This window comes from Phalacrocorax aristotelis, chromosome 3 (assembly GCF_949628215.1).
Source record: "Phalacrocorax aristotelis chromosome 3, bGulAri2.1, whole genome shotgun sequence".
Taxonomy (NCBI): Eukaryota; Metazoa; Chordata; class Aves; order Suliformes; family Phalacrocoracidae; genus Phalacrocorax; species Phalacrocorax aristotelis.
The window spans coordinates 119,459,585-119,475,869 of record NC_134278.1 but is presented as its reverse complement, the minus strand read 5'-3'; the positions used below and the strand labels follow the sequence as shown (position 1 = coordinate 119,475,869).

General features: G+C 46.8%; 1 protein-coding gene across 5 annotated transcripts in view; it reads right to left on the bottom strand.

Moving 5' to 3' along the window:
• LOC142055409 (protein ELYS-like) overlaps nt 1-15,808 on the bottom strand; it is a 47,332-nt gene extending 31,524 nt beyond the window's left edge. The window contains exons 1-9 of one of the 5 annotated variants that reach the window (XM_075089339.1): nt 15,638-15,808; nt 13,928-13,984; nt 13,334-13,410; nt 9,724-9,850; nt 8,261-8,514; nt 4,314-4,494; nt 3,338-3,545; nt 1,917-2,033; nt 1,117-1,201 (exon numbers count right to left, since the gene is read on the bottom strand). In XM_075089339.1, coding sequence (XP_074945440.1) covers nt 1,117-1,201; nt 1,917-2,033; nt 3,338-3,545; nt 4,314-4,494; nt 8,261-8,514; nt 9,724-9,844 — 966 coding nt within the window. In that variant the 5' untranslated portion in view covers nt 9,845-9,850; nt 13,334-13,410; nt 13,928-13,984; nt 15,638-15,808. Of the gene's footprint in view, nt 1-1,116; nt 1,202-1,916; nt 2,034-3,337; nt 3,546-4,313; nt 4,495-8,260; nt 8,515-9,723; nt 9,851-13,333; nt 13,411-13,927; nt 13,985-15,480; nt 15,590-15,637 lie in introns of those variants that run through there. The other 4 variants (XM_075089341.1, XM_075089344.1, XM_075089343.1 and 1 more) reach the window with 4 other exon arrangements.
• Between the last annotated feature and the right edge of the window lie 477 nt (nt 15,809-16,285).

Below are 16,285 nucleotides of genomic sequence, written 5' to 3'. Positions count from 1 at the left end.
TGAGCCAGCAGCGTGCCCAGGTGGCCAAGAAGGCCAACAGCATCCTGGCTTGTATCAGGAATAGTGTGGCCAGCAAGCGTGCCCCTGTACTTGGCACTGGTGAGGCCGCACCTTGAGTGCTGGGCAGATGAGGAAGGGATGTTTGCAGATGAGGAAGGGCAAAGGTCAAAATTTAAGCTCATTCAACAAAATCAAAACCCACAGTCCCTATAAAAACAGAGTACCACGGTACAAGAATCACCCCTCTTTCATTCCATACCTGTTCAGCATATGCAAAAGTATCCAAACAGGAGGAAAGAATTGCTCTGAATTCGGATTACTTTCCCTCAAAAAGATTTTGCAAGGGCTTCAAGCATACTGCTGAACAGAAGTATATATTCTACAGATGCGTCTTAGATCTGTTACATATCTGAGATGTAACGATAGTTCCAACCAACTTTAAACACATCATCTTTGGAGCCACTTCTAAAAATTTACGCACACTCTTTTGAACCAAATCGTACCACTGTTTACTCTATTTACGTATTCCACTGGCTTGAAGAGTAGATTTCATAGGTAACCCAGCCAAAAAGTAGAGAGAGTTATCTTTATAGCGACTAACTTGCAGGACCAACACTTAAGAGACCCTCTAGGTACATTTCATTGGAAGTCCTGCTGACAGAGCTCAAAAGAAAACAAAAAGAGAAACCCGGAGATCAGAAAAGAATAAAGCTATGCGACCGTACTCTAAGAAAGGGAATCCGACAGAAGCTTATTCAAGTCTACAGTTTGGTTAAACAAAGCTATTCAAAGCCCCGTCTTCTCTTCCTACGTGCCATTAATTTGGCGTTTAAATGAAGAATAGTTTTATTTTTAAAAGCAGCGTCCTCTTCAGGAATTGAATTTGCACGAGCTCCTGGCAGGTGAGTGTAGTTGGAACAGGTGACACTGCAGTATAAAACGGTAGGACTTGTTTTCAAAAGGCACGGGCAAAGGCCATGCCCAAGATGACTCAGCAAAAGGTCATTTTTAGTCGTCTCTGAATTTTCACGGTAAATATTACCCCTGCCAACTTAACTGATACTCACTTGAGAGAAAATTACTCTTTTCATCCTCTCACATACGTGCGCCTCTTACCTCATACATGACTTGTCCTGATGCCAAGCGTTTTCTGTCACCGAATGCTAACTGCAACAGGTGTAAACTCACAACATCACCTTCACTGAAAAAGGTATAAATCATGAAATTTGGTTACAAGGCTGCTCTATAGTCCTCATTATCGTTTCATTAGGTCTAAATGGAAGTTTTCTTAATAGCACGCTCTTGCTCAAAAGAAAAACACCACCTCCCAAAACATGCTGATGAGCCGCATTTAGCCGCTAAAACACAAAGGAGGACATCTGGACACCAACAGCTTCTGGGGCAAAGGCTAACCCTACAATTTGAAAGCTTTCATACGTTGTACGATTGCCACTCCAGGAACAGCTGAGCTGCCAGGTGAGCTGGACGGGCTCATGAAGGCTAAAGCTGGCACAAGGTAACCGGCCATACTGTCACCTCCTGCTTTAGGGGCAGCAGGCTGTTGTACCACCACGTTTACTGTTCCTCATCTGCAGCCTCAACTACTTCTGTGGGTCTTTTAAGACCGTCGTGTGATATCAAGCAAATCATGAAGCAGTCGTCAAGAAACAAAGGAAATCATTTCAGAATGCAAGCCCAAAGAGCCACTGTTGTTTTGCCTCCTTTCAGCAGGTAGGAACTGGTAGGTGCCTCTTCATGTCTGTTAAATCCTGTCAAAACTGCACTGGAAGCTCAACAGCTTCTGTACCTGAGAGACACTCCTGCACGGCCAAATAAAGCAAATATACGTGTGTCCACTGTATGTGAAAATATACATTAAAAAATAATTCCGTGGCTTAAAGCAAGTTTTTCTTCACCTTTCTTGAGTAGACTGAACAGCCCACAAGTAGCAACAATTGCGAGGATCGTTCTCAGGCTCTTGAAAAGTAACCGCATAGACAGGAATCCTTCCTCCTTCAAGCTGAGAGTGGTGCCTACAGGTTTAAACAAAAAAAAGTAAGAAAGACAGTAAAAAAAAGAAAAAGAAAAAGAAAGAAGGTGAGCCTACTGGCCCCGACTGTTTGTACAAGGGTAGAAGCATCCTCTGAGAAAAGAGCACCTTCCGTGCTTATCCTAAAAGTACAGAAGGTCATACTCCCACCTCAAACAAGTGAGTCAAGAAGCAACTACTTTTTATGCAGCAGGCAAGAGGCGAGGAAATTACTCTCCAGTGAGTGCGATGACCTGGGTTTATCTCCTCCTCTGCCTGAGGAGGACGAGGAACAGCAAAGATTACTTCAGCTGCCAGGCAAAAGACTCTTCCTACTGTTGTAGCCTGCTTCCACATCGAACTGAAAATGCAGCACATCTTCTGAACAAGTTTAAAGCAGCGCCAAACAGAAGTCGTCTCTCATTTCTTTACTTGGGCTACCTAAAGCATTTTTCTTCCAGACTTCAGAACCTTATTTGTACCTTTGCAATCTATTCTTGCCACCTAACTATTCCTCCACCGTCTATTTAGGCACCCAATAGTTTCCCAGGACTCACTGCAGATTGGCTTCAGTGAATGCCTATTGGAATCTGGTCAAATATTTCAAGCGAGGTTGCTCTTTGGAAGATTTAAAATAATCTAACTTTTCTCTTGCTTATAAACTAACATGACCCTTATTCTCATCTCCAAGTGTTCCAAGCAGACTGTCATTCACACGCATCGCTGCCTTGCAATGCGTTAATCCCCTCGTTCGGTCAAGGCTGACACGTAGGGAAGAATGTGTTTTCAGGCACAGATCAGCGATTGATCTTTCACGTCTCAGTAGGCTCAGCCTGGACACTTTAAAGAATATCATCATCAAAATCACATTATTAACATACTTGAGCCTTTCAATGTATGCCCTACTTGCAGGAACTGGTTCTGAAAAACAATTTTAAAATCTGTTTCATCAAAATACACACACTTCCCGCTTTCACTGAATACTACTGACAGAACAAACTGCCTTAGGGAAACCGCTTCTATCACTTCCTAGCTGCTTAACATAACCCAAAGCAGCATGCTTTCCACAATTCCTCAACCAACAGGCACATTAAGGAAAACAATCCTAGTCCACTGGGGAGACAGCAGGCCACCTAACCCACGTATGACTGAATCGTTATTCCAGAGGAGGATTCCTAAGCATTCCAAGATTACGCTCAGCATTTCCATCCCTGAGAAAGCTCCTTTTCAATTAACGCACTTCCTCCTTAAGCAAAGCATTGAGACCCCTGCACCTCCAGGCATCACCAAGTGCAAAGACCTACTTACTCCCTCTTCAAAGTTTTCATATTCCAGAGTGACAGGTAGCCATCTGAAAAACCCGCAACAAGCTGATTGCTTCTGCTGATGTAGCACAGGGTTGATATGGCTGTTCCTGAAGGGTTTTGGAGTTGAAAACAGAGATGTCTCCCTTCTCTGGTCACAGTTTCTCTTCTCTGCGGAACTTCAGCCGGAATTCTAGTGACAACTTCTAGATCTACGCACACAAAACCACGCAATAAATTAATGTGTTATGCCACTTAGGTTGCATTTTAAGCACTGACGTGACATCGTGTACTACCTAATTCTACTGGCCCAGGCAAGATACCCGTTAATGCAACACACTGCTTGCTGCTTCCCTTTTGTAGATATTCAAAGAACATCAGAACTCTCCGACTGGACAGGTATTCTCGCCCGTATTTCAAAACCAGGTAAAAGTGTAACCTTCATGGACAAATTATTCCCGGACTCTGCAGATCAGGAGTTTCGGCCTCATGAGGAAACTACCGAAGCCACTGTTGTAATAGACAAAACAGCGCATGCAAACGGATCACAAATTAGGAGCTGTCATTCAACCAAATGCATGGTTTTTGATAAGTCAGGTTCGGTTTCAAGAACAAGCCTAAAATTTGCCCCAAGTCAATTAACAGAAGCAGAAGAACATTCCCAAGAAACAGGGCACGTCCCACACAACTTCCGATCAGGCGGCTGCACTGACTTGGACGGTAAAATTCTTACACTTCACTGGCAAGAATCGTAGTGACATGGGGATCCTGGGGGAAGGGGAGGAATTTTTAACACTAGAAGGAGTATTAAGCCACTCCCATTTTTAATCCGTTCAGGACTATACGATGTCAAACTACCACCTGTAATCAGTAGTCATAAATGTCTGCACGCCACTATCTTCAAAGTGGGAGGCATACTGTTTGCCTAAAGACACGAGTTTTCTTACTTTTACATTCAAGTTGACAAACTGCAAGCTTACCTGAGGCTTCTACTTCATTCTGACTGCAAGACAGATCATCCAAACAAAGGTCAACCACAAGCAGATGACCGACATCCGTAGCCACTGCTGCCACTCCAAAGAGCCATCGCAGAGTCTGATGGAGGTGCTGAGTGCTCACACTGGCTCCGCCGTGATTCGTTATGGGCTCTATAGCTGTTACCTACAGGAAAACTACAAGTTAGTATTTCAGCTCTTTGACAAGCTAAACAGAAATCACTCAAAAGGGAAGCCAGAATTAGCCCATCAGAAACAAGAAAGTCAATACAGGATCGTAAGACTTCAAAACAAAGCATTGCTTCCAATTCTATCACAACAAAAAAAAAAAAAGAAAAAAAAAGCCCTGTACAAAAATCCGTTCCTGCCTACCGTTTACTAGATTTCTTACAGTTATTTAACTGAGTTAACTTCAGCTTCAGTGGTGCACTCTATTATTGCAGCTTACCAACTTCCATTTCCTACTTAGAAACCATTAACTCTAAGAAAACACAGAAAATCAGGTACATGCACAAAACTCTAGCGTATTTAAGGGACTTAAGTAAGAAAGGCTAAATCTCGTCTCCCACTGCTCGCAGCCCATCAGCACCGGGATACAGTCTACGCCTTCTTTGCCAAGCAGGGATCAGGGTAAATCATGGCCCTAAGTCAGACGAGGCAGCGGTCGAGTTGCACAGCAGACACCCCATTTCCAAGGGAAGGAAATATTTTTAGAAAGCGTTGTTGGGAGACACCAGCTTAGCAAAACTTACGCCGGCCCTCGGGTAGAATAAGAAGAGCAACCAGGTAAAGCAAAAGAGTTGTAAATGCACACCAGGACTTTCACAAATGTGAACACAAATTTTAAAAGCCAACCGAGAACAGCGGCAAAAAGAACAGCAGCTTGTTCGGTGAAACGCTAACTCCAAATGAGCAGAAGCGCACGCTACCCTTTAACATGCAAAGCAGTCTGCATGCAGCTTTATTACAAGGTCTTTAGTAAAACAGACCTTTCAGCACCTGCAGCACCTCCCAGGACAACACTGGCTGCTATAGCAGAGATACAAGCCCACAAAGCCTCCTGCACTAAAGCTAGTCAACAAAAGAACACAGGCTATCCTTTAGCCTTCTTGCAAAACACAACACAAACAGGAAGCTTTACATCAACCACAAAGCTTTACATGAAAATAAAACAGAGAAGTGAGCATCACAAGGTATCCATTTTTTATATATATATTGGTTTTTCCCCCCAGAGGTGGGGGAAAATAGCTAAACCCCTAAGCCCCCAGGTTTTCTCCTCTCCCACATCAAGCACTTGCGATGACTACCCTGCCTGGCAGTCTACTCCAGAATTTACCTTTCATCTTGGCTACAAGAATCCTAATCTTAGAAGTGCCCAGAGGAATCCAGACAACTTCATTTTGTTTCAGATCTCCTATAAATCAAATTACATTTCCCATCTTCTCTGCTACTCAAAGGACTACCAAAAGCGCTCTCATTGTTTGAATTCTTGCTGCTCCAAGTCTTGACGACGGTTATGAGGAAAACAGAAATACTGCCCGTATCTTGCTGCAGAATTAGCCAGAATTTACCCCGTTCTAACACTTCAATCTTCCACGTAGAATCTCCTGAAACTGCATATTTTTCCACTGCGCTATGCACTGGCTTTGCGTATTCTCCTAGACTACTGCCAACTCATTCTGGGCATGAACAAAGACACCTTGTCTCAGCTCACTGAATCTGAATGCTACCCTTCTGCCCCATACAAACCAGGGAAATTGGGGAAAATACCGTCCCATAGTTCTGAAGCATACAACCATTATCAACCAATTTAATAGAATTAATGCTTTCAATTCAGATTTGCTTTTACGAGAAGCCAATTCAAATAATACTCCACTAACTTTTTCAGTTTCCTGATGCATTTCACATGTATATCCAGAGGACAGTTAGAGATGCTCCCACAAAAAAAGTCAACCAAACAACAAACACCCCCCGCCCCACCCCAAAACTTTCCTTCTAAGCTTGTGAGTTGGGTTTGTTTAATCTCATTCCTTTACTCTCTGAATGACTACACATCTACTCTTACACTGACAGGCAGTCATACAGTCACTATAAATGCCCCCTATTGATCCACCAAGGGCTTGACACCTTGCACCAGAATCACTCTAAGTTGGTGTTAACCTGTCCACAGCGTTAGCTCCCCACAGAAGATATACCCACACGGAAAAGACTCCAGAAATCAAGGTGCTCATTAAAGCCTTAACGCACTAACGACAAGAACTGCAGAAAGTGATGTTAAGGCTACACCTGCATTTTACTCTTAAAAATAATCAGCATGAAAATCAGAGAAACATTCAGGCAGATTCAAAACCCGTGTTACGTGATGCGTCTATTTGGAAGGATGAGATACAGGATACCTTCAAAACGTACAGACAGTGGCCAAGTGCCAGGTTTATCTGCTTGGCCTTGCTTACCCTTACTGCCACTGACAACTTGGAAGTTAACAGTCCAACGAGCAATACCTGTCTCCTGTCGATGCTGATCTAACTAATCTAACAGCAAAAAGATAGGGAGCCAAATGAAAGCAACAGGCCAAGCGTGCCTGTACTCAAGGGCATTCATCAGGGCATAAGAGCAAAAATTCAGACAAGCTTTGGTTTTCTTCCAAAGTTCATAGCCTTTAGCCCACAACAGCCCACCTTTCCCCCCAAGGCTCCTTCCTATTTTCTCCTGAACCACTTTTTTTCTGGTCTAGAAAAACTCCCTAAGACAACTGAGAGTTATAACTACATTCTATTTCAAACCCCTTCGGTAGGCACGGATTCAAGATGTGACATGATCCCTCTTCACCTTTCCTTCTCCTCTTCCCAGATTACTTAGATTTCTTGCCATTTTTCACAAACATAATTTACTTACGGATTGTACGCTCGTGTCAGCACGCAGCTTGCCTTTCCACCTAAAACTCTAACGTTCACCAAGAGGATCGTCAAACCAACACAGCAGAGCACCAGCCCAGCTCATCTCTCCAGAAATCGCCACCATACAAATGTTTAATACCAGTAATCACGCTGTAGCATTGCAAACAAGCAAAACTCCACCTGTATGCTAGCAAGTCAAACCAAATCACCTCATGGAAGGCTGAGTAATAAGGAAGTATTTATTTGTTGCAGATTCTAAGGTGATAAAAATAGGGGGAATCTTGATGTTCCATTAACTTACGCTGATTCTTGTCTACATGCAGATAATGAGCCGGGGGGGGCGTGACATCAGCTGAGTTTATGGGCTACAGAAGACAGGAAAAAGTAGTAACCTTACACCAGTGTATCCCAACTACACTAACACAATAGTCAATAGGCAGAGTTTCAAGGATTTCAGGCTGAAAGGCGACCTCCTAACCATCGATCAGGTAACTCACTAAAGGCTCTTTTTCCCTATCCTAAGTCAACAGAAAAATGTGTTCTGCTCTGAAGTCACCTGCTACCTAGTCTGAGACTCAGGAGAACATGTCAGTCACTTACAGCACAACCATGGAAGCCTGAGGTATTTTAGAGACCGTATTTCTGACATAAATTAACCTTTTAGGACACGTGTGCTGCAGACACCTGAAAGGGAGGGGTTGGGGGGGATAGGGGTCTTTTTCACTCGGGCCAAAAAAAAAAGATAGCTTTCAAGGCCTTTTTGTGGAACCGGAGAATTAGGTAACTCTGTGCTTTACCATAAAACCAGAAAACTTGTTTTACTGTTGGTAAACTCAAAAGATAATGGTACTGTTAAGCCCACGATTTTTCACCAAGGCGCTCTCGACTGCGCACTCTGAAGCGACAGCAGTATGCTGATGCAATATAGCAAAAATACCTCCTAACAAAGAGACGCTCCAAAGCTCTTCCTGAAACAGCATTATGCAGCGCCGAACGACAGAAAGGCTTCGTTTCTCCCGTTAAACAAACACCTACCCGCCCTGGAAGAACAACCGCTTTAACCACTCTTGATATTCCAAGGTCGTACAGGCAGAGAACACTTCCCTCTGCTTCCTCCAAGCCCACCAGCAGTCCAGTTCTCTTCTGCCAGGAGAACTCCTTTACCACACGAACGGTGGGAGGCTGTTCATTTACTCCGCTGAAACGGTACGCAGAGAGACGCTCTCCTGTCACAGAGTTCACTACCTCAAGCTGAGGACCACACGCCAACCATGCCAGGCCATTTCTCCCTGGAAGAGGAAACAAAGCGGACTAAAGTAAATGCCCAGCTAAACACTGAAAACAACGGGAAAAGCACAGTCGCTGCCCCTTCTCTTACTGCAATAAAAGTACCTAACAGATTTACCTAATTCTCGTCAACTACTGGAAGTCACCCACTGAAATCTTCAAGCGATACATCTTAACATTAACCACCTTATTGTTTTGCATTTGTACTTGTCGTTCCTGCACTGAAGAATTCTCATTGTTAGGGATAAAGATTGCAGTACATTGATCTGTACTCTTTATACCATATTCGGCTTGGGTTTGCTAGAAATCATCTCAATACATACGGGAATCCAAGCCTCCAAGCACACTTCAGAAATAACAAATCTAAGCCAATTCATTCCTAGGTTATTAATTTTGCTTGACGCATGCCTGCTTTGGGCAGGGATTTGGACTTCCACAAGGAATCTTCTTCAAACGGGCACTGCAGGAGTCAAATTGAACTTTCACACATGCTGATTACAGACAGAATTTAACACGTTTTGTTTCACTGAACTACTGCCAACCCAAAGGAAGTAGTAACTCCATTGCTGCACTTGCAGTCAGGTAGAGAGACCCTACATGGTCCCAACCGAAGCCTGGACACCCAGACAGGCACCCAGCTCTACGTTCAGATCACCTAGAGAGTCAGCTACCTAATCTGCTTAGCCACTTTCAGCAACTCTCTCTGGATACTCATCTGCATCCTATGAAACGCTTTGGAAATCTGGCTGCAGCGCTTAACGCTGCTATCTCTCCTCTCCCTTCTGCTTTTGTTCCATCTAGAAAAGAAAAAGCAGCGGGGTTTACCTCTCTCACATTGTAGAAGAACCATTTCTGCCTGTGATGTTACGATGGTGCAAATAAATACGGCCCAAAACAACACTACTACTTTTTGGGAAACTGCCTCTTATTGAATTAGGAATTGAGGAGGGCTCACTGGCTCAGCATGCTCAGGGGAATTATTTTCATAGCACACGACTGGCACAGGCTGCTCTAGTTTCAAAGTTTAACTACACTGATGTTTCAATATGAGCATTTTTCATAGTTAAAACATCCTTCCTGCTCTCTTGAAACCTGATGCACCTGAACAGCACCAACCACACACAGCTGATACTATGACCCTACGATACTTCAGGTAACCTCCAGGCAACAACACCTCGATACCAAAACCAAGGGTAAAGGAAAATGCTCACCTCCAGAAATCTTCCCACGCAGCACAGAATCGAGAGTTCTCTCATCTTCCCCAAGCGCCTGAATAGTGACCTCTGGAAACCGCAGCAGGCTGCTCGTTACCTGAGCCGTTAGGTCTTGCATTCTTCACTGTAAATAAAGAAAATAATGCAAAAATAGGCGCAAGTCAGCCATCAGCATTTTTCAGATTGACAGAAGTTTCATCAGGAGGCAGCAAATAATCTCCTCTCCATCTCCTGTAGCTCTTTTCCTTAAAGAAACGGCACTCAGGACAGTTTTGGATCTCAGAGCAGAGCAGAAGGAGACTCCTTTGCTTTTCTCATGCCGATGAGATCACCAACAAAAAGTGGCACGGCGGTGTTGACAGGATAAAGGGCAGGAACCACCCCGCCCCCAATACTCTGAGTTCACGCCTACTCACATAGGTGAGCAAGAGGCGATCTGAGAAAAATCGTATTTTAAAAAGCTTCTCAGTAACAGGCATACATTTCCGCCTGCCCTTTCCCTTGATTTTATCCTTTATTCCTCCTTGTCCTTTGTCTCCTAGTAGATTTCACGCCCCATTTATGCCTAGTTCACTTCTTGCATGTTTAGTTTGAACACGAAGGAATACGATGTTCTTGACTACCTTCATTCTCAAACTCTTCCACAAAAGGTACTGTTGATATTTTCACATCACAAGCAATACAGACCTTCATAGCTCATCAATTAGACGGTAGTTCTCCATACACTTACGATGTCACCCTAAGAGAGCACTTTAAACATTGATGGCTTTCTACACTTAAAGCCTCCCTCGTATTCCTTACTCCAGTCCTCTCCTTCCTATTGCCTGTCCTTGTCACATCTCTGCAGTAGCTTGCAAAAATTTCTGGCCCTTGCAGACAGCTCCCGCACTTCTGGAGGTGCTCCAGAAGCGGGCGCCTAAATAGAGATATTCCATGCACATGGAAATACAAACTACTTCCAGTAACTCTGTTTTGCAAGTTCTGAAATGGTTAGTGGAAAAGCCTCTGGAAGGCAAGGCAGATTTAGTCAATTACCTTGTTCAAATCGCACTGCTTTCTTCATGAAATCTCAAAAGGAAGTTTTTAAACGTAGTTCACTATGCCTGGCTGTTACACGCGCTGACCAACTCAGGCGTCACGCAGAACCCTTACCCCGTGCTACAAAGCAGTACAGCCAGCCACTTAAACACGCACGCAAAGCAGGTTGTGTTACCTGTACCGTACACGTACTCCTGCAAAGGTTTATGATTGCTTCTTCCAGAGTGCAGCAATAACCTATTTTCCTTACCGCACAGGAGGTTACAGCTAGCTCTGACGACTAGACTCTGGGAGCAACACAAAGTTATTAAAGGGACAAGCTTAGAAATACATGCAATTTATACAAATTGTACTTCTGTGCAGAAGGACTGTGCTCAAAACGCCGGGCACTGGAATCTACTATACTTCAAGTCACACACACTGCAACTATTTGAGAATACGGTCCAGTATCTTCTGCCAGCATGAAAACGACGAGCGCGTGAAACACAGGACGTGGAGTCAGGGTCCCGCACGAGGCACATGTCAGCATTTTGATGCAAGTACTTCGTGATCGCTGACAGAATATATTACTCTAGTAGCAAGACAGTTTTAAGAAAACGAGTGAACAAGTATCTTCCAGTAGGGCAGGTAAGAGCATTCAGGAAAACTCCTCAACTGCATACTCTCCCTGGGTCGTCCCGAGTCACCCCGCCTTTGCCGCTGCCTGCGCGGACAGGCCAAGAGCACAGAACTTTGCGTGGACAAACTGGAAGGCAAATTTTAAGGTACCCTAGACTGGGGAGGTTTGAGTTTGAAAACAAACCACTCACCGCTCCAAACTCCCCACCAAATCAGAAATTCTTCTTCTCTGGTGGAAAGCTCACACCTTGACGCAGTTGTAGTCCTGTCCACAGCACACATCAAATGTGCTTACCAGACCAATACCACCAATAAGAACCATCAAATAAGTAACCCTCTGACACCTGGACCGTTCATGTGACCTTAAATTTAATCACAATGCAGTTATTAACTGCGTATAAAAGCATGGGAAAATGCCGGCGCATCAGGCATGCCCTGGTATCCTGTAGTAAGCCAAGGGGCATTTCAGACATTTTATTTTCTAGGCATCTGCCTTGGCAATATGGAACTAGGAAGATAAAAGCCATAATAAATTACGAACAATATAGATACTGATCTGCTTATTAGTTTGTTGTACTTGCATCATTCTGCTAAGTTAAACCAAGGATTACTGGGAAACCAGAACAGTGGGAAGATAGAGATAGGTTAAAGGCACGAGGCCTCTCCTTTAACGGGTATATCCAACACTAACTGCATTTCTGCTCTCCTTCAAAACAGTGACTGCAACCACATTCATATTTCTCTCTGTTAGAAACCAGATGAGTGTAAAACACCACAGGCTTATTCCATGTTCAGGAGTAAACCAGAATCCAACCTCCCAGCTGTAGCCTATACCAAAGTGGTCTGGGAACAAGTTGCCAAAATTACCATTCTTCTTCACCCTAGCTACTCAGGACTTCCAAACATCTTGAACTATTTCCAAAGAAAGGAACATGCCACGAGTCAGAGACTGACGAGAGATTCTGAAAATTTTCTGGAGCTTTTTAATCCCAAAAATGAGAAATTACATGTCCAACCAGACTCACATACGGCCAAGTCCACATCCTGGGATGTCACTTTTGACTGACATGGAAGTACATGAAAGTCAGTTTCTAAGGCCATCAATGTTACGGCCTCACTGAAGAAGCAGCTAAAATTACGGTCAGTCGCAGCTGACGATATCATGTCACAAAACATGTTGACTTCACGGCCACCAAAAGAGAGGCCTTGCTGCCCACTCCCGTCTCTCCATCTGCTCCTTCGTTCTACCCCTGTATTCCTGCGGCTTCCCTTGCACTCACCTGAACACGGTTTGGAGCGCTTTACGAGCCACCTTCACTCCCCAAGCAGGCACAAAACTAACCCAGAAAAGCAGATACTTTCCCACCAGGTCAGAGAGCTAAACTGGCTTGCAGAGAGAAGTAGCAAGCGTAAAAGTTGGCACAAGGAAGGAGGCTGGACGATGCACTGGGGAGAAGGAGAGGCAGTTTGTCCGTCTCCCTTCTGTGGCAGCAGGCTGTTATGCTAGCTCGTACGCGTGTGAAACTACACGCTCAGTTTGCAAGGAGAGCTAAACCCCCTTTACTTTTAGCAAGGGCAGCACCCAAGACACACTCAGTCAACTTTTAACTCTCTCTCGCACATAGAGACTCACTACCTCACTGAGAAAGTCTGCAGCTGACAGGTGTCATTCTTTCAGATGTGGAAGCTAAAGTGATTTCAGGGGAGCATTACTTGGTGACCAGAGAATGGACAGCACGGCGTAACACTGCTCTGTTCACATTTTCTGAGGGAACTGGACAAAGAGTAGGAAGAAGCCAAAGAAGAAGAAATGGAAGTAAAACTGCACTCTGGAGAAAAAACAGCATCTACTTGGTTGAATAGCAGGTAAAGACGACAATTATCAGTTTTCAAATTAGTCTTAATGACTGGTTCAATCACATTTTCCCCACAAAAATACGAAGCAACTCACAGGCATTGGATGGAAAAGACACTTTCAGCACCTTAGTAGTCAGGTTCAGCAAACTTGCACTTTTCCATATTTCACTCCTGAAGAAAGAGGATTTAGTGAGCGAGCCAGCAGGTGAGGTAAGGAGTCCCACTTGGCCATTTCTTTCCCACTTCAGCAGAAAACCTCCCCACAATGGTTTAGGCAAAGACCCTACATCCAGCCCAAAACCTACGCTTTTGTCTAAAAAGCCACTAGCATACCGGAGACCATCTGTATCAGAATTCTACAGTCATTCAGGCTTATTGCACTCAAGTGTCACCTTCTGACAGCAGAAGGTGAGAAGAGGAAAGAATTTCAGCTCTCTATCTCAACAGCCCCAATCCATATCTGATGCAGTCCATAGGTTTGATTTCCCTTGAAATGGAAAACAAACAAAGCCAACACACATCAGAATTTGACACTGGAGCCAGTTTACCCGGCTACCTCCTGTGGTTATTCTCAAACACGACTACTCTTGCATGCAAGAGTTGCAGTCCCTGTCCAACGTGGCTAAGCTAGCAAAAGTTCCTAACAACGTTTCTGAAGTTATGCCCTTTTTTACATTGCTTGGCATACCTGGGCAGGCAGGCAGAGGCGCTGAGTGTCGCAGTACAGAACGCACGCGCAGCCTTCCTAATAGAGGGAGACAGTAGTTAAGACAGCATTCCCAGCACACCCCAACACCGCTCGCCCCTCCCCGCACAAATTCCAGAATCACAGAATCACAAAGGAGAGAAAAGCCTTCCAGAATCCCTGGAGGTCCTCTGCTCCAACCCCCCTGCTCAGGCAGGGCCACCTAGAGCGGGCTGCCCAGGGCCATATCCAGACGGCTTCCGAACAGCTAATTCTGAAACGTAATTTTTAGTAACAGCAACCTGACAAGGTGAACTGCAAAAATGTTTTCAACACATGCAACAGGCCCAGGTTTTTGGTGACTCCTACCAATTTAAGTATTCTCTCCACCATGCAAGTAAAACAATACCACACTAGCAAAGGCTTATCACCATTCTTTCTCTAAAACCATATCCAACATCTTACCAGATAGAAGACACAAAGTTAACAGAAGCCTGATTAAGGTCATTTCACTGTCTTAAAAAAAGCAAAACCTAAGGTAAATCAATGCAGGAAAACAAGCTGAGACAGGAAGTGGATGAGGAGCTGTCCTCAGCAGAACAGGACATGGTGCTCTGTGTCCAAACGCATGTGACAGCTGCCAGCCAAGACTGATACAATCAATCAGACCGATGGGCCTAAGGTGGCACTTGAACTGCCACCTGTAGCTATGTACCCAATCGGGGTTCAGCATTCCCGACAAAAGTGAGTCCTTACGTTTTCCAGAATTTTACCAAACATGACCAGGAAGCAATTATTAGATCTGAAAGACCAACACTGCACTTCTATTAGCAGAAGCTCCAGACCGGGTGTCACGGTTTATTAAGGAAGAAATCAAGCGCCTTTAAGTCAGCAGCTTTGCTGCGTGATGCATGCTTTATGCAAAAATCAAGAGACCCCCACAAAACGCGCTGGATTCCTCTAAAGCTGAGCTCTCCCCATTGAACCCGGCCCTCTTCCCGCGATCGCCGCTCTGAACAGCGAATTTCCCGCCTCCTCCTGGCAAACCACACCGAAACAGGGGAGGGGGGGGGGAAATATGAAAATGGAAGTATAACCCTCCAAAAAGTGACCGAAGGAGGGAGAGGCGGGGACGTGCGGCGGGCGGCCGGGTGAGGAAAAGCCCCCGCCGGCAGCCACCCCGTCTCCCACGCCCCCCGCTTCTGGCCGCCGCCTCCCGGCCGCGGAGCCTCGCATGCCGCCGCCGCCTCCATGTGCGCTGCCCAAGCCCCGCCGCCGGCCGCCCCGGCCCGCCCCCGCCGGGCCTGCCGTGGACGCAGCCCCGGGGGTCACTTATATAAGGGGCCGGGGGATGACGGCCCGGGCCGCCCAGGGCCCCTGCCGCGCCAGCGGCCTCGGCGCCGGCCTACCCGCCTCAAGAGCGCCCGGCGCCCGCTGGTGCGGGGGGCTGAAGAAAGGAAGGAGGGAGGACGGACCGCCATCGCCGCCGCTGCCGTCGCCTTCACCCCGCGCCGCTTCCTCCTGCCCGCCCACCCCACCCCGCTTTTCCCCCATACGTGCCGTTGATGGCGGCAGCATCTCCCGCAGTGGTTACAGCGGCCTCGGCCTCCGCCTGCGCCGGGCCGGCCGGCCGGCCAGCCTGCCTGCCCACCCAGCCTCGCGCCCCTCCGCTCAGCTCCGCTCCCCTCCCCTGCCCCCGCCCGCGGCACCCACCTCGCTCGCTCACCCGCCGCGCGGGGGGCGGGGCGGCATGGGGCGGGCAGGGGGGCGGAGTTCTCGCGAGAGCTGCCGCCGTCACCGCGGGAATGTTCAAACTGGCGGGAGCGGGCCTCGGGCGGCGGCCGCCTCCAGACTCCGACTCCCGACTCCGCGTCCGGACCCCGCGTTCCGGCACCCCGCCCCGCCCGCCAGCCGCTTCCGGCCCACCTGCCTTCCGGCGCCGCGCGGGGCCCGCCGGGAAATGTAGTTCCCGGTCTGCTACAGCGCATGTGTTGTTATCGGGGTGTGGGCGAGGCACCATTTCGTCTCCGGTACCGGCGGCCACGGCAGCCTACGGGGAGTGTTGGAGGGTGGCGGTTCTAGAGCCCGCGGGGAGTTCTCCCACCCACGGCAAACCTACACGCCCTGCAGAGCCCGCTCTTGGCCTGCAGCACCTCACCTTGTGGGGCTGGGCCTGCCCCCCTCACTCACCAAGAAGGAACCCACCATGGTGGGGAGGGGAGCTGCTCGGGCCAGCCCTGCCAGTGTTCGTCCCTCTCATCACGGGGGCCGCCTGCCCTCCTTGTGCCAGCCCTACGTACGCATGTCCCTCTGATTGCAGGGGCTTCCCATCCTCCTTGGGGCGCTTGGTTGCTGCTGAAA